General features: G+C 38.3%; 1 protein-coding gene across 1 annotated transcript; it reads right to left on the bottom strand.

The window, feature by feature from the left end:
• Nucleotides 1-379: 379 nt before the first annotated feature.
• Fundc2 (FUN14 domain containing 2) lies at nucleotides 380-21,072 on the bottom strand. The gene is made up of 5 exons (XM_036175253.1): nucleotides 20,909-21,072; nucleotides 16,612-16,762; nucleotides 7,303-7,378; nucleotides 5,089-5,220; nucleotides 380-853 (listed from the first exon to the last, which is right to left on the bottom strand). The coding sequence occupies exons 1-5, from the start codon at nucleotides 20,991-20,993 to the stop codon at nucleotides 776-778; spliced, it is 522 nt and encodes a 173-aa protein (XP_036031146.1). The 5' UTR covers nucleotides 20,994-21,072; the 3' UTR covers nucleotides 380-775.
• Nucleotides 21,073-22,334: the final 1,262 nt, after the last annotated feature.

Raw genomic sequence — 22,334 nt, 5'->3', positions numbered from 1 at the left:
TTCTAGCAGTTGGTTTCCATAAAGACTCACCTATCAAATACAATACCTATATTACTTCATACATCTTTATCAGAAGTTCATTTCATATTCAATCTTTTTAGTTACAGTATTTATACTATCATTTTGGCAGGATAATTAAAGCAAGTATAAAAACCTCTTTTGCCAGGTGGTGGTGGCACATACCTTTAATCCCAGCACTTAGGAGACAGAGACAGGCAGATCTCTGTGTGTTTGAGGCCATCCTGGTCTACAGAGCAAGATCCAAGACAGCCAGAGCTACACAGAGAAACCCTGTCTCGAAAAAAATAAAAACAAAACAAAACAAAAAAACAACAACCTCTTTGTATAATCTAAACTCAACTGAAAAAGAAAGCACATGCCAAGATACCAAAATCTTTAATGCTTAAAGGCAAATGTATTTCGTTCCTTTCCATGTAACACATACTAAAGTAATTACATGCTTCTTTTCCAAATCAAGTTTGGAAAAGGATTTTACATAGAGGAACGGGAACATTCTTATTAAGCTACTAATTGACCAAGTAGTGAGGAGTATACTGGGAGAGTTAATATCTACTGTCTTTTCCAACATGTCAAGCTCATGAGAAGGCCTATATTAACCTTGTACCAGAAGAAGCCTATGGAAGTCATTCAGATTTGCTACAACAGGGAGGAAGGCATGGGAGGAGAGGAGGAAGAGGAGTGTTGATTATCCTATGTTTGAGTGTAGAAGCTGCTGGAAAGAAAAAAAAAAAACAATAAAATGAAGTTGTATTTCTTAGGATGCCATGCCAAGCAGAAAGCCTCCAAAAAATCCTCCAGTCACTAGAACATTCTTCTTTACAAATGACACAACCTGAAAGACAGAAGATTTTGATACAATGAGTTATTTTGCTAAGGATGTTGATCATTTCCATTACTAATGACTGTAGATATAGTCTTATTTCCTTATTTTCCAAAGCTGCCACCTTCTTGCAAAAGTTTCTATTCATCTGACGTTTGGCACATACATGGATAGGCACCCTGTATGGCTCTCCTATCAACTTATTATCTCTCCTGACCACTTCCCTTACTAAGTAAATGTGAAATATTATATCTTACATTCTGGCTTAATCATTTCTTGTTTTTACATTATGTGGTGTGTTTTTGTAAATGTATGTATGTGTTATACATACTACATACATGTATGTATACACACATGTGCACATACATGTGGAGGGCCAAGATTGAAAGGTGTCTTCATAGCTCACTCCCACCTTATATATTGAGGCAGGCTCTCTTACTGGACCTAGAGATTACCATTTGGCCTAGTCTGGCTAGCCAGCTTGTTCTGGTGATTTTTGCAATAGCCCTGAGACTGAAGACAGGCCACCATACTTACCTGGCATTTACATGTGTGCTGGGGATCCAAAACTATGGTCTTTAGACTTGCATGGCAATCGCTTTACCAACTAAGCCATATCCCCAGGCCTGGCCAAGTCATTTCTTAAACTTAAGCACAGTGTCTTCATTTTTCCAACTAAGTAAGCCATTTTGCACCATTACATTACATTCCCATCACTGTCCATCCTCTTTGCACCATTATGCAAAGTCCACAGAGTCTTATCTACCACTGTATTTAGAGGTCCTGGTTAGCTTTAACTGTCAACTTGCCAAAATCTACAATTATCTGAGAAGAGAACTCAACTGAAAAATTGCCTAGATCAGCAGTTCTCAATCTGTGGGTCATGAGTCATCCTAGACCATCAGAAAACGCAGATATTTACATTATAATTCATAACAGTAGTAAACTGTGAGCAGCACTGTTCCCTAGGCAGATGATCCTGAACTGTACAAGAAAGCTAGCTGAGCAAAAGCCTATCTGCCAACCAGCAAACAACATTTTCTGTGGTTCTTGCCACATGGTCTCTGGCTGTGAATTAAGTTCCTTAGTCAGAGGTGATAGCTGTGTGGGATAGCAAGTAGGCAGCAAAGATACATTTGTTTCTCTCTGCTCTCAATTTAGGATTAATGTGATTAGCTACTCAAGTTTCTGCTTTGACTTCCCCTCAACAATAGCCTGAACCTGGAACTGTAGGCTGAATAAACCCTTTCCTCCCTTATATTGCTTTTGGTCAGAATATTTTATCCTAGAAACGAAAAGGAAGCTAGGATATTATGTCTCCTTGCCTCACCTCCACTGCAGCTTTTAACTTTCCATGACTCCCACATTTCTTTAAACAAAGTACTACCAGAGGGAAACAAAAAAAAATTTACTTACATTTTTTATATGTGTATCTGGGGAAATATGTATATATGAGTGCATATTCATGATATGTAGAGGCCACATATCATCTATGGCTATTTTCACTCTATATGAGGAAGTCTGATTGTTGTGACAGAGACCATAACTCAAAAACTGAAAATATTTACCATCTGGCTATCTTCAGAAAAAAAAAGTCTACCAATCCATTATTTAAACATTTTTATTAGTCATGTGCAGAACAGAGTTTGGCTATCTCAAAGATAAGCAGGCATAGAGATAAAATGTAACTCAAAATGTTCACATTGGCAGTATACCCCACCCACAATGATACCTTTGTTCCTATAAGAACTAGTTAACATGCCGGGTGGTGATGGTGCATGCCTTTAATTCCAGCACTTGGGAAGCAGAGATAGGTGGATCTCTGTGAGTTTAGGGCCAACCTGGTCTACAGAGTGAGTTCCAGAACAGCCAGGGTTGTTACATAGAGAACCTCTGTCTCAAAAAAAAAAAAAAAAAAAAAAAAAAAAAAAAAAACAAAAAAAAAAAAACAAAGGAAAAAAAAGAAGAAAATAGTTAACACAACTACTATCTTCATTTGCTTTGTATTCCCATTCACTGACAAAGGTCACCAAATATTTCAATTACTAAGCTTTACAAGAGGCTGGAGATACACTTCAGTAGTTAAGAACACTGGCTGTTCTTCCAGAGGACCTGGGTTCAATTCCCAGCACCCACATGGCAGTTCACAACTATCTGTAACTCCAGTTCCAGTGGACCTGATACCTTCTTCTTGCCCCTACAAGCAGCAAGTATGTACATGGTGTATACATGTAGGCAAAACACCACATAAAAAAATAAGGTAAAATCTTTTTTAACAAAAAATACCTTCTTCACTTTCTCAGAAAATTGAGAATAGATCTTCCTCAAGACCCAGCTATATCACTCTTGGGCATATATCCAAGGAAAGCTCAGTCATACGTAGCTGAAAGTTTTCCCGTGTCTCACCTGGCTGTCAGCTGGGACAAATCTCTCCCACTCAGGTCCCCCAAGTAAACACATAAAGGCTTATATTAATTATAACTGCTTGGCCATTAGCTCAGGCTTATTAGTGACTAGCTCTTATACTTAAATTAGCCCATAACTATTAATCTATGTATTGCCACATATTCCTTAGCTTTACCTGTGTCCCATTACATGTTGCTCCTTTGGCGGCTAACTAGTGTCTCTCCCCACCTTCTTCCTGTCTTTCTCTTTGAATTTCTCACCTGCTTCAAAGCTGTCTTTCCATAGGCCAAATGGCTTTATTTATCAACCAATCAGAGCAACACATATTCACAGCATACAGGAAGACATTCTCCCATCAATCATACAAGGACACTTGCTCACCTATGTTCATAGCAGCATTATTCACAATAGCCAGAACCTAGAAACAACCTAGATGTCCCTCAACTGAAGAAATGGATAAAGAAAATGTGGTGCATATATACAATGGAGTACTCAGCAGTGAAAAAGAACGACATCATGAAATTTGCAGGCAAATGGATGGAATAAGAAAATATCATCCTGAGTGAGGAAACCCAGACTCAGAAAGACAAACATGGTATGTACTCACTCATAAGTGGATACTAGATGTAAAGCAAAGGATAACCAGACTACAAGTCACAGCTCCAGAGAAGCTAACTAACAAGAAGGACCCTAAGAGGGATGCATGGATCACCCTGGGAAGGGGAAATAGATGAGATCTCCTGAGTAAACTAGGGTTGAGGCAGGGGAGTGGGGGTAAAGGGTAGGGGATAGGGAATGAGAACATAAGGGAATGGGATGGTCGAGCTGGAACAGGGATGGAGTGGGAGAGCAATGAAAGAGATACCTTGATAGAGGGAGACATCATGGGGATAGGGAGAAACCTGGTGCTAGGGAAATTCCAAGGAATCGGTAAGAATGATCCCAGCTTAAACTACTAGCAATAGTGGAGAGGGTGCCTGAACTGGCCTACCCGGTAATCGTTTCAGTGAATACCCTAACTGTCATCATAGAGCCTTCATCCAGTAACTGATTGAAGCAGATGCAGAGATTACAGCCAAGCACCAGGCAAACCTCCAAGAGTTCAATCGAAGAGAGGGAAGAGGGATTCTATGAGCAAGGGGCATCAAGATCATGATGGGGAACCTACAGAGACAACCGATCCAAGCTAGTGGGAACTCATGAACTTTAGACCGACAGCTGTGGTACCTGCATGGGACTAGACTAGGCTCTCTGCCTAAGTGAGACTGCTGTGTAGCTTGGTCTGTTCAAGGGGCCCTGGCAGTGGAATCAGATCTATCCCTGCATGAGCTGGCTTTCTGGAGCCCATTACCTATGGTGGGACAACTTGCACAGCCTTGATGCAGGGGGAAGAGCTTGGACCTGCCTTAAGCGAATGTACCAGGTGCTACTGACTCCTCATGGGAGGCCTTACCTTTTCAGAGGAGGGGATGGGGGTGGGTTGGGGAGGAGGACTGTGGAGGGGCTGGAAGGAGGATGAGAGGGGGATCTGTGGTTGGTATGTAAAATAAATAAAAAAATTCCTAATAAAAAATGCCTTCATGAGCTGGGTGAGGTAGCCTATGCTTATTATGCTAGCACTCAAGAAGTTGAGACAGGAATTTAAGATTTTGTCTCCTACAAATTGTTTCTACAGTAATGATATTCTAAGATTGACATACAGAATATAGTTTTTATCTCACTGCTCCAAGTTCTTTGTAATCATAAAGCTTTTTATACTACTGAGACAATTATGTATCCCATTTTGTGCACAAAACTGCTTGTACTTTTGATATACTAAATCTGAACAAGGCAAGTCTTACCTCCTCAGCTTTGCTCTTAACCTCAGTTGGTATTTGGTTATTCTTACGAATCTTCAACTGCTCTTTGGCTTTTTTCATGTCTTTCTCTACTCGTTGCCAGTCAACTTTGATGTACCCAGTATGGTTTGCCAGCTACAATTTTAACAGTGAAAAAAAGAAGTGAAAAACACGGTCTTTGATATTTCTTTTTGTCAAGATAAATCATGAAGTAGGTAGACAAACATTCTTCTAACTTTCTGTTTTCTGAGACATTTGCTATTTTTTTTAATGATCTTCAGGCAAAATGTCCATACTATATTCAAGGTTCCATGCTTGGTAATGGAAATAAACAACTGTCCTCAATTGCTGGCAATCCTTTAATGTATATGCTGAAGTTTTCTTTACAAAGTTTTAAGTACAATTAAAAAATAAGATGGTAAAATAAAAGTCAATGTACTAAGTTTAATTGTTCAAAAATAAAAATTTTAAATTAAAAAATAAACAATTTTTCAAGGAATTGTGAATAAAATAAAATTGATTCAAGTATGTTGTTTCTGATAAATTAGGGTTATCCAACTAATAAAGAGAATGACTATAGTCCATCAACCAATCCTCCATCAATACAGCCTTTTCTTTCCTATAAAAATTTTGATGTTATATCTAAAATTGAAACTCTCCATTTTTTTCTATCTAGAGTCTGTAGGTGAATTGCTAAATGATCTTATTAAATAAAAAACATGGAGCCAGATACAGGAGTGAAAACTTGAGAGATCAGAATAGGGAAAGCCACAGCTAACCTCACCTCACCAACTCCTCAGCTTCCAAAGAGAGCTACTTCCTGTCTATCCATGCCTATATGGCTTTCTGTTCTGTTCTCTCATTGGCTCTCTCAGCCCAGCTACATCACTTCCTCTTTCTGACCAGCTCTGTCACTTCCTGTCTGTCTGTACAGACCTCCAGACCTCTAGGGTTAGTGCTGGGTTAAAAGCTGTGTGTCACCAAGCTTTGCTCTGTTCTCCAGTGTGGCCTTGAATTCACAGAGATCCAGACAGATTCCAGCCTCCCAAGTGATAGGATTAAAGGCGTGTGCTACCATTGCTTGACTTCTATGTTTACTTATAGTGGTTGGCTTTTCCCTCTGATCCTCAGATAAATTTTATTGGGGGGACACAGTATATTGGGGGGACATAATACATCATCACATTTCCCCATTTGTCTATTAAAAAAGTTATAACTAATATAAGAAAAACTATATACAATAAGTATAATAACTATATACAATATATACAAACAATAAATACATCAACAATGTTTAGTCCATTTGCATTTGACAAACTAAGAGAAAACATTCCATTATTTATCCTATTTTGGTAAGTCCAAAATGTACCTAATTCACTTTCTATCCTAACTTATATTACCAACAGAAAACTATCTTATGCTGTCTTTCAAATTCATACACTTAGTGAGTTTCTTTTCTGAAATTGTTAACAAGGAAAACTGTAACTACAACTATCTAATTTTTAACTCCCTCAGAGACCTGCCAGGCAGGATGTATAGGCAGGGCGAGCAGACGAAGATAATTCTGGGAAGAGGAAGAACAGAGTCAGGAGTCACCAGCCAGACACAGAGGAAGCAAGATGACAAGGCAGAACTGAGAAAAGGTACCAAGTCACGTGGCTAAACATAGATAAGAATTATGGTTTAATTTAAGTGTAAGAGCTAGTCAGTAATAAGCTAATGGCCCAGCAGTTACAATTAATACAAGCTTCTGAGTGATTATTTTATAAGTGGGCTGCGGGACTGTGGGGGCTTGGCAGGACCGAGAAACCTTCCAACTATAAGTCTTTTCTTAAATTAGTTACCCAAATAAAATGGAGAAAATATGTATATATCAAAAGGAAAACATTGTCAGTCATAATCAATGAAGTTCTTATAGAAATCAAGAAAAAGAAAAACATTTGGGCTGGAGAGATAGCTCAGTGGTTAAGAGCAATGGCTCCTCTTCCAGAGGATCCAGGTTCAAGTCTCAGCACCCACATGGTGGCTCTTACCCTTATAAATGTGAAATAAAATGACACTAATGATTAAGATTTCACTCAATGGTTAGTAGCATCCAAAATAGTACACAAAAACAAATGTATAGACTATTTTAGAACATTACAGCCAAGGTTACAATTTCTTACAATTGTTAATTGGCAAGTGGAATTTCCAAACTAGGAAACTTAATAGACAAACCTGAAGTAGAAAGAATCCACCTCCTACAGCTGTTGCAGCCAATTTTCCAACTTTCTGGAATATGAAACCAGTGCACCTGTGAAACCAAACTAACATTAGACAAAGTGATAGTCTATCAGATGCCCACAAACCTGAACTTCTGACAATGCTCATATTCTACTTACTTTGAGATGATCTAGCTCCATCCTACCATCTATAGAAATAGAAGGCCATATTAGCCTCCAGCCTCCTACAGTCCCTATTCATAAGTACCCATTATACATTCCAAAGTTCACACTAGCATCCTGGCCCATCTCACCTCCCCCTCTACCCTAAACTTGTTTCAGTTAACAAGTTTTCCCTCCTCTTATACCCCTTTGTTGTCTATATAGGCCAGGTTGTTTCCCCTATTTTAACTATTCCTATTGATCTCTGGTCTCTACTTGCTGTCTCCTCTTTTTCTCTTGGATCTAGACTTTTTCAGATGGCTCTAGATGTTCTTTTTCTTTCTTATCCACAATAAAAAAACTCCCCCACCCCCAACAATGGAGTGGCCATTTCAATGGTTTCATTACTGCACCCTTTACATATAGTAAGAATGCATGCATGTACTACCATATTAAGCTCATCAATTAAAAACATACATGCAAGCTGGGCATAGTAGGGCAGATCTTTGATCCCAGCACTCAGAAGGCAGAGGCAGGTGGATCTCTATGAGTTTGAGACCAGCCTAGTCTACATAGAGAGTTCCAGACAGCCAGGGCTATGTACAGAGATAGTGTCTCAAAAAAAAAAAATTACATGCAAATAGTCTAAATACCATTCAAAAGGAAGAGATTTCAAACTGGATTTTTAAAAGATTCAGGCTGTAAAGATAGTTTAGTGAATAAAGTACTTGCTGTATACACACGAGGACTTATGTTCAAATCCATATAACACATATAAAAGTGGGTGCTTTAAAAGAGTAAAATCTGGCAACTGTTCCCTGAGGCAAAGCCTGCCAGCACCCGACTGGAGTAAGAGGTGAGTCTTTGACCTCATACTGGAACACCCCAGCCCCTAGGCTTCGGGGCAAGGGACACAACCCTGCGCGCCCACACCACCACTCATTGCAGTCCCAGTTACAGGCCAGTTGGTAGGCAGACCTCCTGCAGACAGATCAGACTACAACCATCCCCCATCAGACCCTGAAACCCACAAGCCCCACCTCCCCCATATCCCACTCACCCTCTGACACTGCAACTTTTCCCTGAGACAGAGCCTGCCAGTGCCCCATTGAACTAAGAGGTGAGTCACTGTCTAGGTGGGTCCCAAGAGCACAACCCTGTGCCCCCACACCATCACCCATTGCAGCCCCAGTCTCAAACCAATAGGCAGGCCTCCTGAAGACAGGTCAGACTACCACCATCCCCCATCACACCCTGTAACCCACAAGTCCCACCTCCTCCAAATCCTCCCCCACAACCGAGACCAGACGGCAAGTTGTTCCCTGAGACAGAGCCTACCAGCGCCAGATTGGACTAAGACCTGCTCCCTGAGACAAAGAGTCCATCAGCACGGATTAGACCAAGAGCTCCCACTGGACCAAGAGTATCTATCAGACCAAGAGAGGCTCCCTCAGATACAGATAACGCTTGCATCAAGTGGAGAAAGAGAAGGGTAGACACCAGTGCAAAAATACAGTCAACAACATAAAAACCAATATGGTTCCATCAGAAGATACATCAGCAAGACCTGAACAGTCCAACAAAGAAGAAACAGTAGAAATTGACCTAAAAAATGACCTTAAGAAGATGATAGAGATCTTTAAAGAGGAAATGAAAAATTCCCTGAAAGAATTCAAAGAAAAGTAAAAAAAAAATGGGAAGCAGTCAGTAAATCCCTTAAAGAAAGCCAAGAGAAAGCAATTAAACAAGTGAGGGAAACAATCAAGATTTGAAAACTGAAATCAATACAATAAAGAAGACACAAACTGAGGGAATGCTGGAAGTGGAAAATCTGACTAAATGAACAGGAACTACAGATGTAAGCATAACCAACAGAATGCAAGAGATGGAAGAGCAGATCTCTGGCATTGAAGATACGAAAGAGGAAATAGAAAATCAGTCAAAGAAAACAAAGTCATGACCAAAAATGATCAGGAAATTTGGGACAACATGAAAAGACCAAACCTAAGAATAATAGGGATAGAAGAAGAATAACAAATCAAAAGCACAGAAAAGGCACATCTTCTATGATTCAACAAAATCATAGAAGAAAACTTTCCCAACCTAAAGAAGAAAATGCCTATAAAGATACAAGAACAAAACGTAACACCAAGTAGACTGGATCCAAAAACAAACAAAAAAAGCAGACCTATAAGAATAACACCTGACTTCTCAATGGAGACTCTAATAGCCAGAAGGTCCTAGACAGATGTTATGCAGACACTAAGAGACCATGGATGCCAACCCAGACTATTATACCCAGCAAAACTCTCAATCTACAGAGACAAAGTAAACAAAATATTCCATGATAAAACCAGATTTAAACAATATCTTTCCATAAATCCATCCCTACGGAAAGCACTAGAAAGAAAAATCTAAGGAAGTTAGATACACCCATGAAAACACAGGCAATAGATAGTTCCACACCAACATATACCAAAGAAGGGAAACATACAACACTACCACCAAAAAATAACAGGAATTAACAATCACTGGTCATTAATATCCATTAATATTAATGGTCTCAATTCGCCTATAAAAAGACACAGGCTAACAGAATGGATAAGAAAACAGGACCCATCCTTCTGCTGCATACAAGAAACACATCCCAAGTTCAAAGACAGACACTACCTCAGAATAAAAGGCTGGGAAAAGACTTTCCAATCAAATAGATTTAAGAAGCAAGCAAGTGTTGCTATCCTAATATCTAATAAAATAGATTTCAAACTAAAATCAATCAAAAAAGATCCAGAAGGACATTACCTATTTATCACAGGGAAAATCCGACAAGATGAAGTCTCAATTCTGAATATTTATGCCCCAAATACAGGGGCACCTACATTTGTAAAAGAAATATTACTAAAGCTTAACTCGCACATCAAACCCATATACTAGTAGTGGGAGACTTCAACACCCCACTCTCACCAATGGACAGATTTACCAGACACAAACTTAACAGAGAAATAAGGAAACTAACAGACATTATGATTCAAATGGACAGAATAGACATCTACAGAATATTCCACCCTAACACAAAAGAATATACCTTCTTCTTAGCACTGCATGGAACCTTCTCCAAAATTGACCACATGCTTGGTCACAAAGCAAATCACAACAGATAAAAAAAAAAAAAAACTGGAATAACCTCCTGTATTTTATTGGACCACCATGGCTTAAAGTTAGGTTTCAACAACAACAAAAATTACAGGAAGCCTACAATCTCATGGGAACTGAATAATGCCCAATTGAATTGCCAATGGGTCAAGAAAGAAATAAAGAAATTAAAGATTTCCAAGAATTCAATGAAAATGAAAGTACAACATACCCAAACTTATGGGACACTATGAAAGCAGTGCTAAGAGGAAAATTCATAGCTCTAAATGCCCACATAAAGAAGTTGGAGAACTCTCACACTAGTGACTGAACAGCAAACTTGAAAGCTCTAGAACAAAAAGAAGCAAACTTACCCAGGAGGAATTGAAGGCAAGAAATAATCAAATTGAGGGCTAAAATCAATGAAATAGAAACAAAAAGAACAATACAAAGAATCAGTAAAACAAAGAGTTGGTTTTTGAGAAAATCAACAAAATAGACAAGACTTTATCCAAATTAACCAAAAAGCAGAGAGACAGAGCATCCAAATTAACAAAATCAGAAATGAAAAGGGAGACATAACAACAGACAATGAGGAAATCCAGAGAATCATCAGGTCATACTTCAAAAACCTGTACCTCACAAAATTAGAAAATCTGAAAGAAATGGATGATTTTCTGGATAGGTACCACATACCAAAGTTAAATCAAGACTAGATAAACTATTTAAATAGACCAATAACCCCTAAGGAAACAGAACAGTCATTAAGAGTCTCCCAACCAAAAAAAAAAAAAGCCCAGGACCAGATGGTTTTAGCACAGAATTCTTCCAGATTTTCAAAGAGCTAATACCAATACTCTTCAAATTGTTCCACACAATAGAAACAGAAGGAACATTAACAAACTCTTTTTATGAGCCTTCAGTTACCCTGATACCCAAACCACACAAAGATGCAACAAAGAAAGAATTACAGACCCGTCCCTCATGAATATTGATGCAAAAATACTCAATAAAATGCTGGCTAACCAAATCCAGGAACACATCAGAAAAATTATCCACCATGATCAAGTAGGCTTCATCCCAAGGATGCAAGGATAGTTCAACATACAAAAATCTGTCAATGTAATACACCATATAAACAAGCTGAAATAAAAAAAATAACACATGATTATCTCATTAGACGCTCAAAAAGCTTTTGACAAAATCCAACACCTCTTCATGATAAAATTCTAGAGAGATCAGGAATACAAGGAACATACCTAAAAATAATAAAGGCAATTTATAGCAAGCTGACAGCCACAATCAAATTAAATGGAGAGAAACTCAAAGTGATTCCACTAAAATCAGGAACATGACAAGGCTGTCCATTCTCCCCATATATATTCAACATAGTACTTGAAATTCTAGCTAGAGCAATACGAAAACAAAAGGAGATCAAGGGGATACAAAGTGGAAAGGAAGAAGTCAAGCTTTCACTATTTGCAGATGATATGATAGTATACATAAGTGACCCCAAGAATTCTACCAGGGAGCACCTATAGCTGATAAACTCCTTCAGTAAGGTGGCAGGATACAAGATTAACTGAAAAAAATCAGTAGCCCTCCTATATACAAATAATAAATGGGATGAGAAAGAAATCAGAGAAACCCTTTACAATAGCCACAAATAATATAATATACTTTGGGGTAACTCTAACTAAGCTACTCTTGCAAGACTCCCGAAAGTTGCTTGCGTCCTCCCATTTCTCAGGTATTATTATATTCCTTCTCAGGTCTTTGATGGGATTAAAGACTAGCAGTTATAGTTACAAACTTAGTATATATTTAATATCTTAGATAGAACATATTAACTATCAGATTCAGGTTCTTTAGGATAGGACACTTTTTGAAATGATCTTTGTAACACGCAATTTACCTACACTCTAGACTTCTCTGGATTTTAGTATGTGTTTTTTGCTTGATATTGTTCACATTGGTGGTAGTTCATCTTATCTAGGTCATTATTCCTCATTACTCCTTGACAATATTTGATAACCATTCCTTTGTATATAGTCTTGTATTAGGTTAGAACCTTCTTATTTAGACAAAAGGGGGAGATGTAGTGGGTAGCCATTCCAGCTTTGATCTGGAAGTTCCAACCCCCATTGAGGCTTTGGTAACTGTCATGCCTACAAGGTGGGGCCAAGAGAGGACCCTGAAGACCTGAGAGCTGGATGCGCCAGCTCTTTTGGTTCCTGGACCCTGGACACTGGGGGTAGACTAAGCAGAGTTCTCCAGAGAACACCTCTGGACTGCGCTACACCTTTCCCAGATCCTGTAAGCTACCCCTTCACTTGTGAGTTACCCCACAAAATAAACCTCCCTTTTAACTACGTGGAGTTGCCCTAATAATTTCACCAATATCTATGTTTTACAATGGTCTTAAGGCAACCCCTATAAAATGGTCGTTCTACTGGAGATGGAGGAGTAGAGGGAATGGAAGGAGAAGAGGGAGGGGAAACTGTGGTCAGTATGTAAAATAAAATGAAAAATTTAATTAATAAAAAAATTAAAATTAAAAAATTTACAAAGTGTTATCCTACTCCCAAAGGTGCCACAACCCGCAAGTTGAGAACCACCATCCTAGAAGATTATCAAACACAAGAATGTCTTGAGGAGTCTCAAACCCTGCAACCTAACAAATGACTTTAGGAAATTGCATTTCCATATACAAGTAATGAATAACAGGAAATACAATAACATCAAAATATGAAATACTTATAGGCATTTAAGAATCTATGTTGTGCTGAGGGTGGTAGTGCATGCCTTTAATCCCAGCATCTCAGTGAGTTCGAGGCCAGCCTGGTCTACAGAGTGAATTCCAGGAAAGGCGCAAAGCTACACAGAGAAACCTTGTCTCAAACAAACAAACAAACAAACAAATAACAAATCTATATTGATCATATATTGTGATATATTGATCTCATATCATTAGACTGTATATAAATTACAAAGCTGAAAAAAATCAAAGAAAATAAAGTGATAGTGATCAGAATAATACAATACTGGCACCAGGACCAATTTTTAAATGAATTATTTTTATTTTTTCAAGTATTTTATTGGTGTGTGTGTGTGTGTGTATCATATGCATATGTGTACACATGTGTGCACATGTGTAACTTGCCATGACATACATGTGGAAATCAAAGGACAACTTGTATAAGTCAGATCTCTCCTTCTACAATGTGGGTCCCTGAGATTGAACTTAGGTCTTCAGGCTTCATGGTAAGCGCCTTTACCCACTTAGCTTTATGCTGGCCAAAAGACAGATCAATTTAATGCATAGATGGTAAATTGATTTTTTAATACTTTTATTATTTTTTTAAAAGATTTATTTATTTATTATGTATACAGTGTTCTGCCTACATGTATTCCTGCAAGCCAGAAGAGGGCACCAGATCTCATTACAGATGGTTGTGAGCCACCATGTGGTTGCTGGGAATTGAACTCAGGACCCTTGGAAGAGCAGCCAGCGCTCTTAACCACTGAGCCATCTCTCCAGCCCTGGTAAATTGATTTTTAATACAAGTATAAAGACATGGGATTAAAGCACGCCCTGTTCCATTCCCTTTTCATGTATGTTTATATTGTTTCTACTTTCAGGTTATAAATAAAACTTGGAACATTTGTGTGAAAAATTTTGTATAAGCATCTGCTTTCATTTACTTGTGTAAGTGCCAATAAATAGTATGGCTGAGGCATACTATAAGTTTGGTGGTATACAATACCACTTGGGAGACAGAGGAAAGAGCATCACAAGTTCTGGGCCATGCTGAGCCATAGACACCACTGCAAAACAAAACAAAACCAAAACACACAAAAAAGCCTCTTAAAACTCAATACTATAAAAAAAATGACAACTTCACAGGGGGAAAAACACAAAATTTAATAAAAGACAAATCTAAGTGGTAAATAAATACATGTAAAACTTTTCAGTTTTACCCCTATTTGGGAAAACGCAAACAAAGATCACAACGAGAAAACCCCAACCTTTTTTTTTTTTTTTTTTTTTCTCGAGACAGGGTCTCTCTGTGTAGCTTTGCGACCTTTTCCTGGAACTCACTTGTAGCCCAGGCTGGCCTTGAACTCACAGAGATCCACTCTGCATCCCAAGTGCTTGGATTAAATGCGTGTGCCACCACCCCCCTGCCTGAAAACCACTATCTTTAATGGCTGGCAAGAAGTTACCAGTAAGGCAACAAAAAACATGGTCAAGGATGTAGTGCAACAGATACACTTGGTCCTTGTTGACAAGTGTAGCCACTTTTGGGCAGCAGCCTGTCACCTCATCAAGTTGAAGATATATACATACAATGACTTAGCAACTACTAGGTACATACACCAAAGAAATATGTATCCATGCACAATAGGAAGTTTGTATAAGAATTTTATTTTGCCAAGTGGCGGTGGCACATGCCTTTAATTTTAGCACTCTGAGTTCAAGGACAGTGTGGTCTACCGAGCTAGTTCCAGGACAATGAGGACTATACAGAGAAACCCTGTCACATGCAAAAAAAATTTCATATCAGCATTGTCTGCGTTATTCAAAAATTGAAAAAGGTCAATATCAGACATCAACTGCACAAAAATATACTATGGTATATTCATATAATGGAATTCTAAATACAAATGGCAGTAAGAAATTACAGCTTCATATGATATGGTTGAATATAGAAAACATCAAAAAAGCAAGAAGCAAAAGAATTCATAGTAATTGTGTTTATTCAAAGTTTAAAACTAGGTTAACTACAATAAATTATTAAAATCATAAAGGCAAAGAAACAACTCCCCAACAACTTTTAGAGTTCTGGGGGATACTAGCTGTATTTTTTAGCCTCAGTGGTTGTTAAATGGGAGTTTGTTCTCCAACTATTCCATATAGACAGCTGTTCTGTGCATTTGTATTACAGTAAGATTTTTCAAATGGAGTTTCTGAGATAGATAGATTGGTTATTCACTCACTAAACTGGCTACTAGTGTAATAAATATATCAAAAAATGAAAACTGACACATTAACATCTGACACAGCTAATAGCTTCTTAATCTACCACTTGCTGACTATGTAACCTTGATCCAGATTCTAGATTCTAGATAAATATTCTGAGCCTCAGTTTCTACAAAAAGCATAGATATTAAAAGTACTAAGTTCAGAGTCATTTTTAAAAAGGAAATGAGATATCTATATATAAACTTGAAATAGTGCCTGACTTGTACCAAGTACCTGCATGCAAGAGTTTTGGCACCAGACATAACCATTCCATGGTATGGTTAAGAGGACAGTATTTATTGTACATATGAGAGAAAGAACAGCCAGAGGCATTTGGAAGAGTCCAGAGCAGAAAGAGGAGTAGATTAAATTAAATTGGCCAGCACTGGACGTGGCTAAGGCTATCTAGGGAGAGGAGAATAGCAGGGGATAGAGAATAGAGAGAGCATAGTAAGAACAGGAAGAACAGAGAATAGTTAGAATAGCCAGATTATAAGAAGGGTGAGTAGTTGGGGGAAGGGAAAGGCCAAGAGATAGGTGTGAAAGTTTGGAAATATATACAAGTACTTGTGAGTAAAGGACTGAGGGACCCTGGAGGCTAGCATGGACCTTGATATGCTGATAGGTGCCACTAGTATATGTTAATTGGACAGCCATATGTTTCTTTTGTCAGAAGTAAGGGAAATGACTCCTTTTGGCAGAAGAGAACCAACTTCACAGGTTCCTGAGGAATGCTGGCCTTTATCTAGACACCAGAAATCCTCCTATAGTTCAGGTTGAGTTCATTTCTGTATATTTGAACCATCTTTTGGAGTTTGGGGAATTGGAGTATCCTTTGGGTCTGACAGTAGCACACATAAATACCAATAGTCCTTTAATTTGATGGTTCACTACATGCGTTGACCAATTTCAGGGAAGTCAGTGTGTTTTAACTAATTAGACAGTTTCTGTAACTATGCTACTAAATCAGGCACAAAAGAACTGAAAATCTTTAACAGCACTTACCATCCAGTAACACCTCCAATTAACAGCTGAGTTGCTACACTATACTTTTCAGCTGATGGCCCAGATTCCTGCCCAAACAGCTTACGCCACCATGGTTGCTTTTTAGTTAATTCTGCAAGATCCAGTGCCTCAAATTTTTCATCAATGTTTCCTATAAGAGAATTAAGATATGCAATTAATGGTTGCTGAGAAAGGAGACATTTTCTTCAGTAGTATAGCCAATGGCAAGGTGCCTATGCTGTAGTAAATAAACTCTCATCCATGTTCCTGTAAACAACTCTAATTAAACTCAATGGGTCATCAAAAATAAAGTACAGTGAAGACAAGATATAACAATTGAAGGGGGACTATTATGGAAAAGGATGGGGACCAGCAGGAATAAGGAAGGACAAAAAAGTGTTATGGGGCGTATATATGATCAAAACACATATAGATGTATGAAAAGTCATAATAAAGTCTATCATTGCTTATGGTTAATATATACTAATAAAAAAACAAAAAAGAACTAAAATAAGAAAATATTTACTTTTATAATAAATTACCACCATTCTTAACTAGATTAAGAGATTTTTAAGGAATACAGAATACACACACATTATATTTTAAATAGTTGGAATTTTGGAAAATCTGACTAAAATAAATTATTGGACTTCTATTGTTTTTCCTCTCAAATTTAAAAACAATTAAACTGACCTAGAAAAAGCAAGTACTATTGGATAAAAGCATTCTAAATATAAATATTTTTAATTTCTCTCTTTAGGAGCTACCTACAAACCAATTTTCTGTATTATACGGATCTCCAGTGAATAAGGCAAACAACATTTGACTAAGAGTTTACTAATTTACTAGTCAATATGTTTAATAACAAACTATCTAATAATGCAAAGAAAAAGGTAGGTACCACTTATTAATCCCACTTTGTAAACAGGAAACAAAGCTTTGGAATGTAATGCTTAGACCAGGAAAGGAAAACAAGCCAATAAAAAGTCTAATCCCCTTGTTTGTACAAAGATCATCTTGGGTTTACCTACTCTGTCCAGACCTTCCCTGGAAACATACTGCATTGAGACAAATGTCAAAAACTTACTATCCAATGCTGTGTACAAACAAAAGAAAAAGCCAAGAATTGTCATTTAAAATATAGAACAGAAAATAGAGGCAAAACCAGAGATGATCCAAGATATTAAATTATGCAAAAATGTTCAAAAGGTTATACATATATATAATTGGAGTCCAAGAAGATTACTGGAATAGGAGAGAAGTAACATTCAAGAGGCATGTTGATGTGACTCAAGCAAGAAATGCCAAGTGGGCTGGGTGGTGGTGGCATACACCTTTAATCCCAGCACTGGGGAGGCAGAGCCAGGCAGGTCTCTGTGAGTTCGAGGCCAGCCTGGTCTACAGAGCGAGTTCCAGGACAGGCTCCAAAGCTACACAGAGAAACCTTGTCTCAAAAAATAATAATAATAAATTAAATAAAAGCCAAGTGGAACTCTAGAAATGAACAGGGGAATGAAGGGTACTTGAATGAGTACTCAGGTTTATATACAAATGAATGTTATTGTATAAAACAATACCTAAAGTAGCTTGTAAAATTTAAAATATACATAAAATTAAACAAGTGATTTCTAAATTACCAGCACGCAAAATAAAAAATGGTAAACTATGGAATACCTGTGGTGGTATTGTGTTCCCCAAAATATTATGTACCCTAATAAACTTATCTGGGGTCAGAAACAGAACAGTCACAATATTAAACATAGAGGATAGGCAGTGATAGCATATGCCTTTAATCCTAGCATTCCAGAGGCAGAAATCCATCTGTTCAAGGATACAGCCAAGCCTGGTGACTCACACCTTTAATCCCAGAAAGCTAGCCTTTAATCCCAGGGAGTGACGGTAGAAGGCAGAAAGATATATAAGGCGTAAGGACCAGAAACTAGAAGCATCTGGCTGGTTATGTTTTTAGGCTTTGAGCAGCACAGTTCAGCTGAGATCCATTCTGGATGAGGACTGAGAGGCTTCCAGTCTGAGGAAACAGGATCACCTGAAAAACTGGCGAGGTGAGGTAGCTGTGACTTGTTCTGCTTCTCTGATCTTCCAGCATTCACCCCAATAACTGGCCTTGCGTTTGTTTTATTAATAAGACCTTTTAAGATTCATGCTACAAATACCCTCCCCTCCTAAATTTATGGAGATTAAGAAAGCCAAGCCTATGAGCTATACTCCTACCTGAGTTTCAATATTAAGATGTTCATTTTCTTTATAATATAGTCCTTAGCAAAAAAAAAATGTCCATTACAGGTTAAGGCAGATGTTCTCAACCCCTTTGGGGAGAGTTGCACATCAGATATCTTGCATATTAGATATTTATATTATGATTCATAACAGTAGCAAAATTACAGTTATGAAGTAGCAATGAAAATAATTTTATGGTTGGGGGTCACCACAACATGAAGAGCTGTATTAAAAGGTCATAGCATTAGGAAGGTTGAGAACCACTGGATTAAAGGATCCTAAATTTTATATAGATAGGCAAAGAACCAATAATAGAGTTCCAGTTACAATAGCTGTACAACAAACTGCCCCCAAACATCATGAAACAAAGCTATTTTGTCTATGGTCTCCAGTTCTTTGCATGTGAAATTCAATCACAGCATTAAGACTTCTTTATTATTCTGTGATACCTGAGGATTTAGCTAGGAAACTTATAGGGCAGAGTCTGGAATAATCTGAGAAGTCTATAGTCACATGTGCAGACTACTTTTCTAAGAGGCTAGAGTGGGCTTCTTTAATACCATTGTAGTTAGGTTCCTCTCGAGTGGAGGAAAGATCAAGGACCTGAAAAAAACAAAACAAAACAAAACTGTGTAATCATTTTAAATCCTAGCCTCGGAAGTCATACAGTTTTACTACCATCAAAATGAGATAGAGTAGTTCCCACCCAGATTCAGAAATGAGGAATATAGACTCCAATTCTTACTGGGAGGGGAATATCAAAGTCCCACTTAAAACAGGCCATGTGGGAGAATACAATCTTCTATATGATACATGGCCACAATAATCTTAGGGAGAAAGTTTAAGTGCATTCAAAACTTACAAAACTACAGTATAACAGAGCCACTTAATTTAAAGATTTATAAAGCTACAATATTCAATAAGGTGTTACATTAACCCAAGTATAGACAAAAATATTAATTGAAGACAAAAGTCTAGAAATGGATTTATACATACTATTATGTGATTTTCCTAACAAGGTACACTAAGGTAATTCCACAGTAGAAAACAATTCTTCTCAGTTGTGTTAGAAGCAGTATTCATTTTTTTTTCTAAAGAAAGGTTCTACCTTACATCATACACAATAAAACAATCTATGTAACATAACAGTAACATATCACCATATGTTTTAGAGAATATCGCTGAAAACAAGATTTTTTAATGTAATTTTATCAAGCCCATTCACTCAGTAGATGGCTCCAGTCAAAAGTGGGATTTAAATTGGATGTAGTGCCACGTGCCTGTAATGCCAACACTGAGGTTGAGTGAGGCTGGAGGATTTGAGTTTGAGGCCAGACTGGTCTACACAAAATTCTCTGTTGGTGGGTGGGGTGGGGTGGATAAAAATCAGAATGCCCTCTAGCCCACTCAATTTCATCAGTCGCTCACTAAACACTGCTAAACAAAATTTACAAGTCTTGTCTATGGGCCCAGGAAAACAATAATTATTATAAGCACTACAATTCATGTAAGCCTCAAGACTTCTCAAAAATTCCTAGGAACTCTCTTTAGCAATTGCATCACATGCGCTGGTTAATGAATTGACAGATTTAACGTTAACCAAATTTAGAGTAAGAAGCATAATTTAAATGAAGTGCTCCACTGGAGTTTTCTCTTGAGTAGGCCAACTAAAAGTACCATCCTATACCTTCTACTATTTTCAAAAACATCAATAATACAATTAGGAAAGCATCAATGAAAATGAGGGCTGCCAGGCATTTGAGGGGCACATCCTAAGAGATAAACTCGCTTGTGTCAGGAAGCCAAATCTCTTGAGAACAGGAACTGAATCTCAATAGGATACCTCGGTAGGGGAGGTGCTAGCTGGCTGGAGGAGCTGAGCAGAGCATGACCTTGGCCAGGCCCCAGAGCACCCACCGGAAAAGTCTCCGACCCATCCTGTCCGGGCGCTACTGAGGCTCCCAGAGGCAGGAAGAATGCTGCAAGCCCTCAGCCATCCCTCATCCTAAGCCAGGAAGGTGATTCCACCCTGGCCCCCCACGCGCGATCCCGCCTTTACCTTGACTGGTCGCAGCCATTTTGGGGGAACTAGTATCGCGAGGACACAGCTGCAGACCGCGAGACCATGGACAGGCTTTAGTCATCCGCAGCTGGCTTCCGGCAGGTGAGGCATGTATTTCCAGTCCCCTGGAGGCAAAAGAGGGCGGGCCTGGCACAAAGAGACAGCTTTCCTGTTCCGGAGCAACTGCTTCACCAACCTCAGTTGCAGTCCCACGCACGCGCAGAGGAATGCTTACTATCCCGGAGAAAGCCTTTTCACCTTAGGGATGACAGGGTTTATTTTCGCTTTATTCATTTATTTCAGATTGTGCGTATTTACGTAAACAGTGAGTTTACGTCATTCTGGCTCTCGTTCCAACGCTGTTTCAGGCTGGAAAATGTATCTTACACATTTTTAAAGCATTCTAAGTACATTAATAATGTATACTTGTATTATAATGGCTGCTTCTTGTCCCTCTTTTAAGAGAATTATTTTTATATTATGTATAGGGATGTTTTGCCTGCATATATGTCTGTGCAGCATGTGTGTGCAGTACCCACAGAGGCTAAAAGAGGGCATAGGATCCCCTAGAACTGGAGAGTAATGTGATATCGCAATTAGAGCTGAGACCTTCATTTTCTCTGTACACTTACTAGTTGTGAGTCTATTGCAAAAAGAAGCTTCTCAGATGAGGGTTGAAAGATGCTCTATTTTGTGGGCATAATGGGAAGAAATTGGGGGGGGGGCACTTTATTTCTGTGTCCATTTAGGAAAGCAGTAGTATTAGGTTCTTCCCTATGACTTAGGCAGCCATAGAGTTTTGGCCCCGTAACAGGTATGAATTCTATCCTGTTGAGCCTTAAATACAAACATAAAGTGATTGGGAGTATCTTGCCATGCCAGACATTATTGTAGCTTACAGGGTTCATAGCAGTTGCATAAGACTGTTGGTAACTTGTCTCTCCAAATAGCATGCATATAACCTTACCGCACTGTGAAATCTTGTCAGTGGGGGTAAAGCTGTTTGGTTTTTTTTTTTTTCTGTCTTTCTCCCCCACCCCGCATCTATTTTTGTTAGATAGGTCATTGTCAGCTTGATTTCCCTATGTTTTATGACCCAGGTATGTTGTAACTTCAGCAATAGGGTCTTACCATCAAGTTCTGTAGACTAAGTGCCAGTAATGTTGGCAATAGCCTATAATGTTTGGATGTTTATGGGGCCATTAACTCCAAAGGAGTTAACCTATTCCTGGCAGTGGGCATTATATTTATTAGCTTGTGGTGTTTAGTAGGGACATTGTCACCCTGTTGTAGGGGAAACTCCATTTGAACTCTTATGTATATATACATGTATATTTTAGAAAGCTACAGTAGTAGGTTTCCATATGGTCTTTTCAAATATCTTTAGTGTTAGTAAACACTCCCCATAGTCCCTTCTCTATTT

Source organism: Onychomys torridus, chromosome X (genome assembly GCF_903995425.1).
Source record: "Onychomys torridus chromosome X, mOncTor1.1, whole genome shotgun sequence".
NCBI lineage: Eukaryota > Metazoa > Chordata > Mammalia > Rodentia > Cricetidae > Onychomys > Onychomys torridus.
This window is presented reverse-complemented; position numbering and strand designations above follow the sequence as displayed.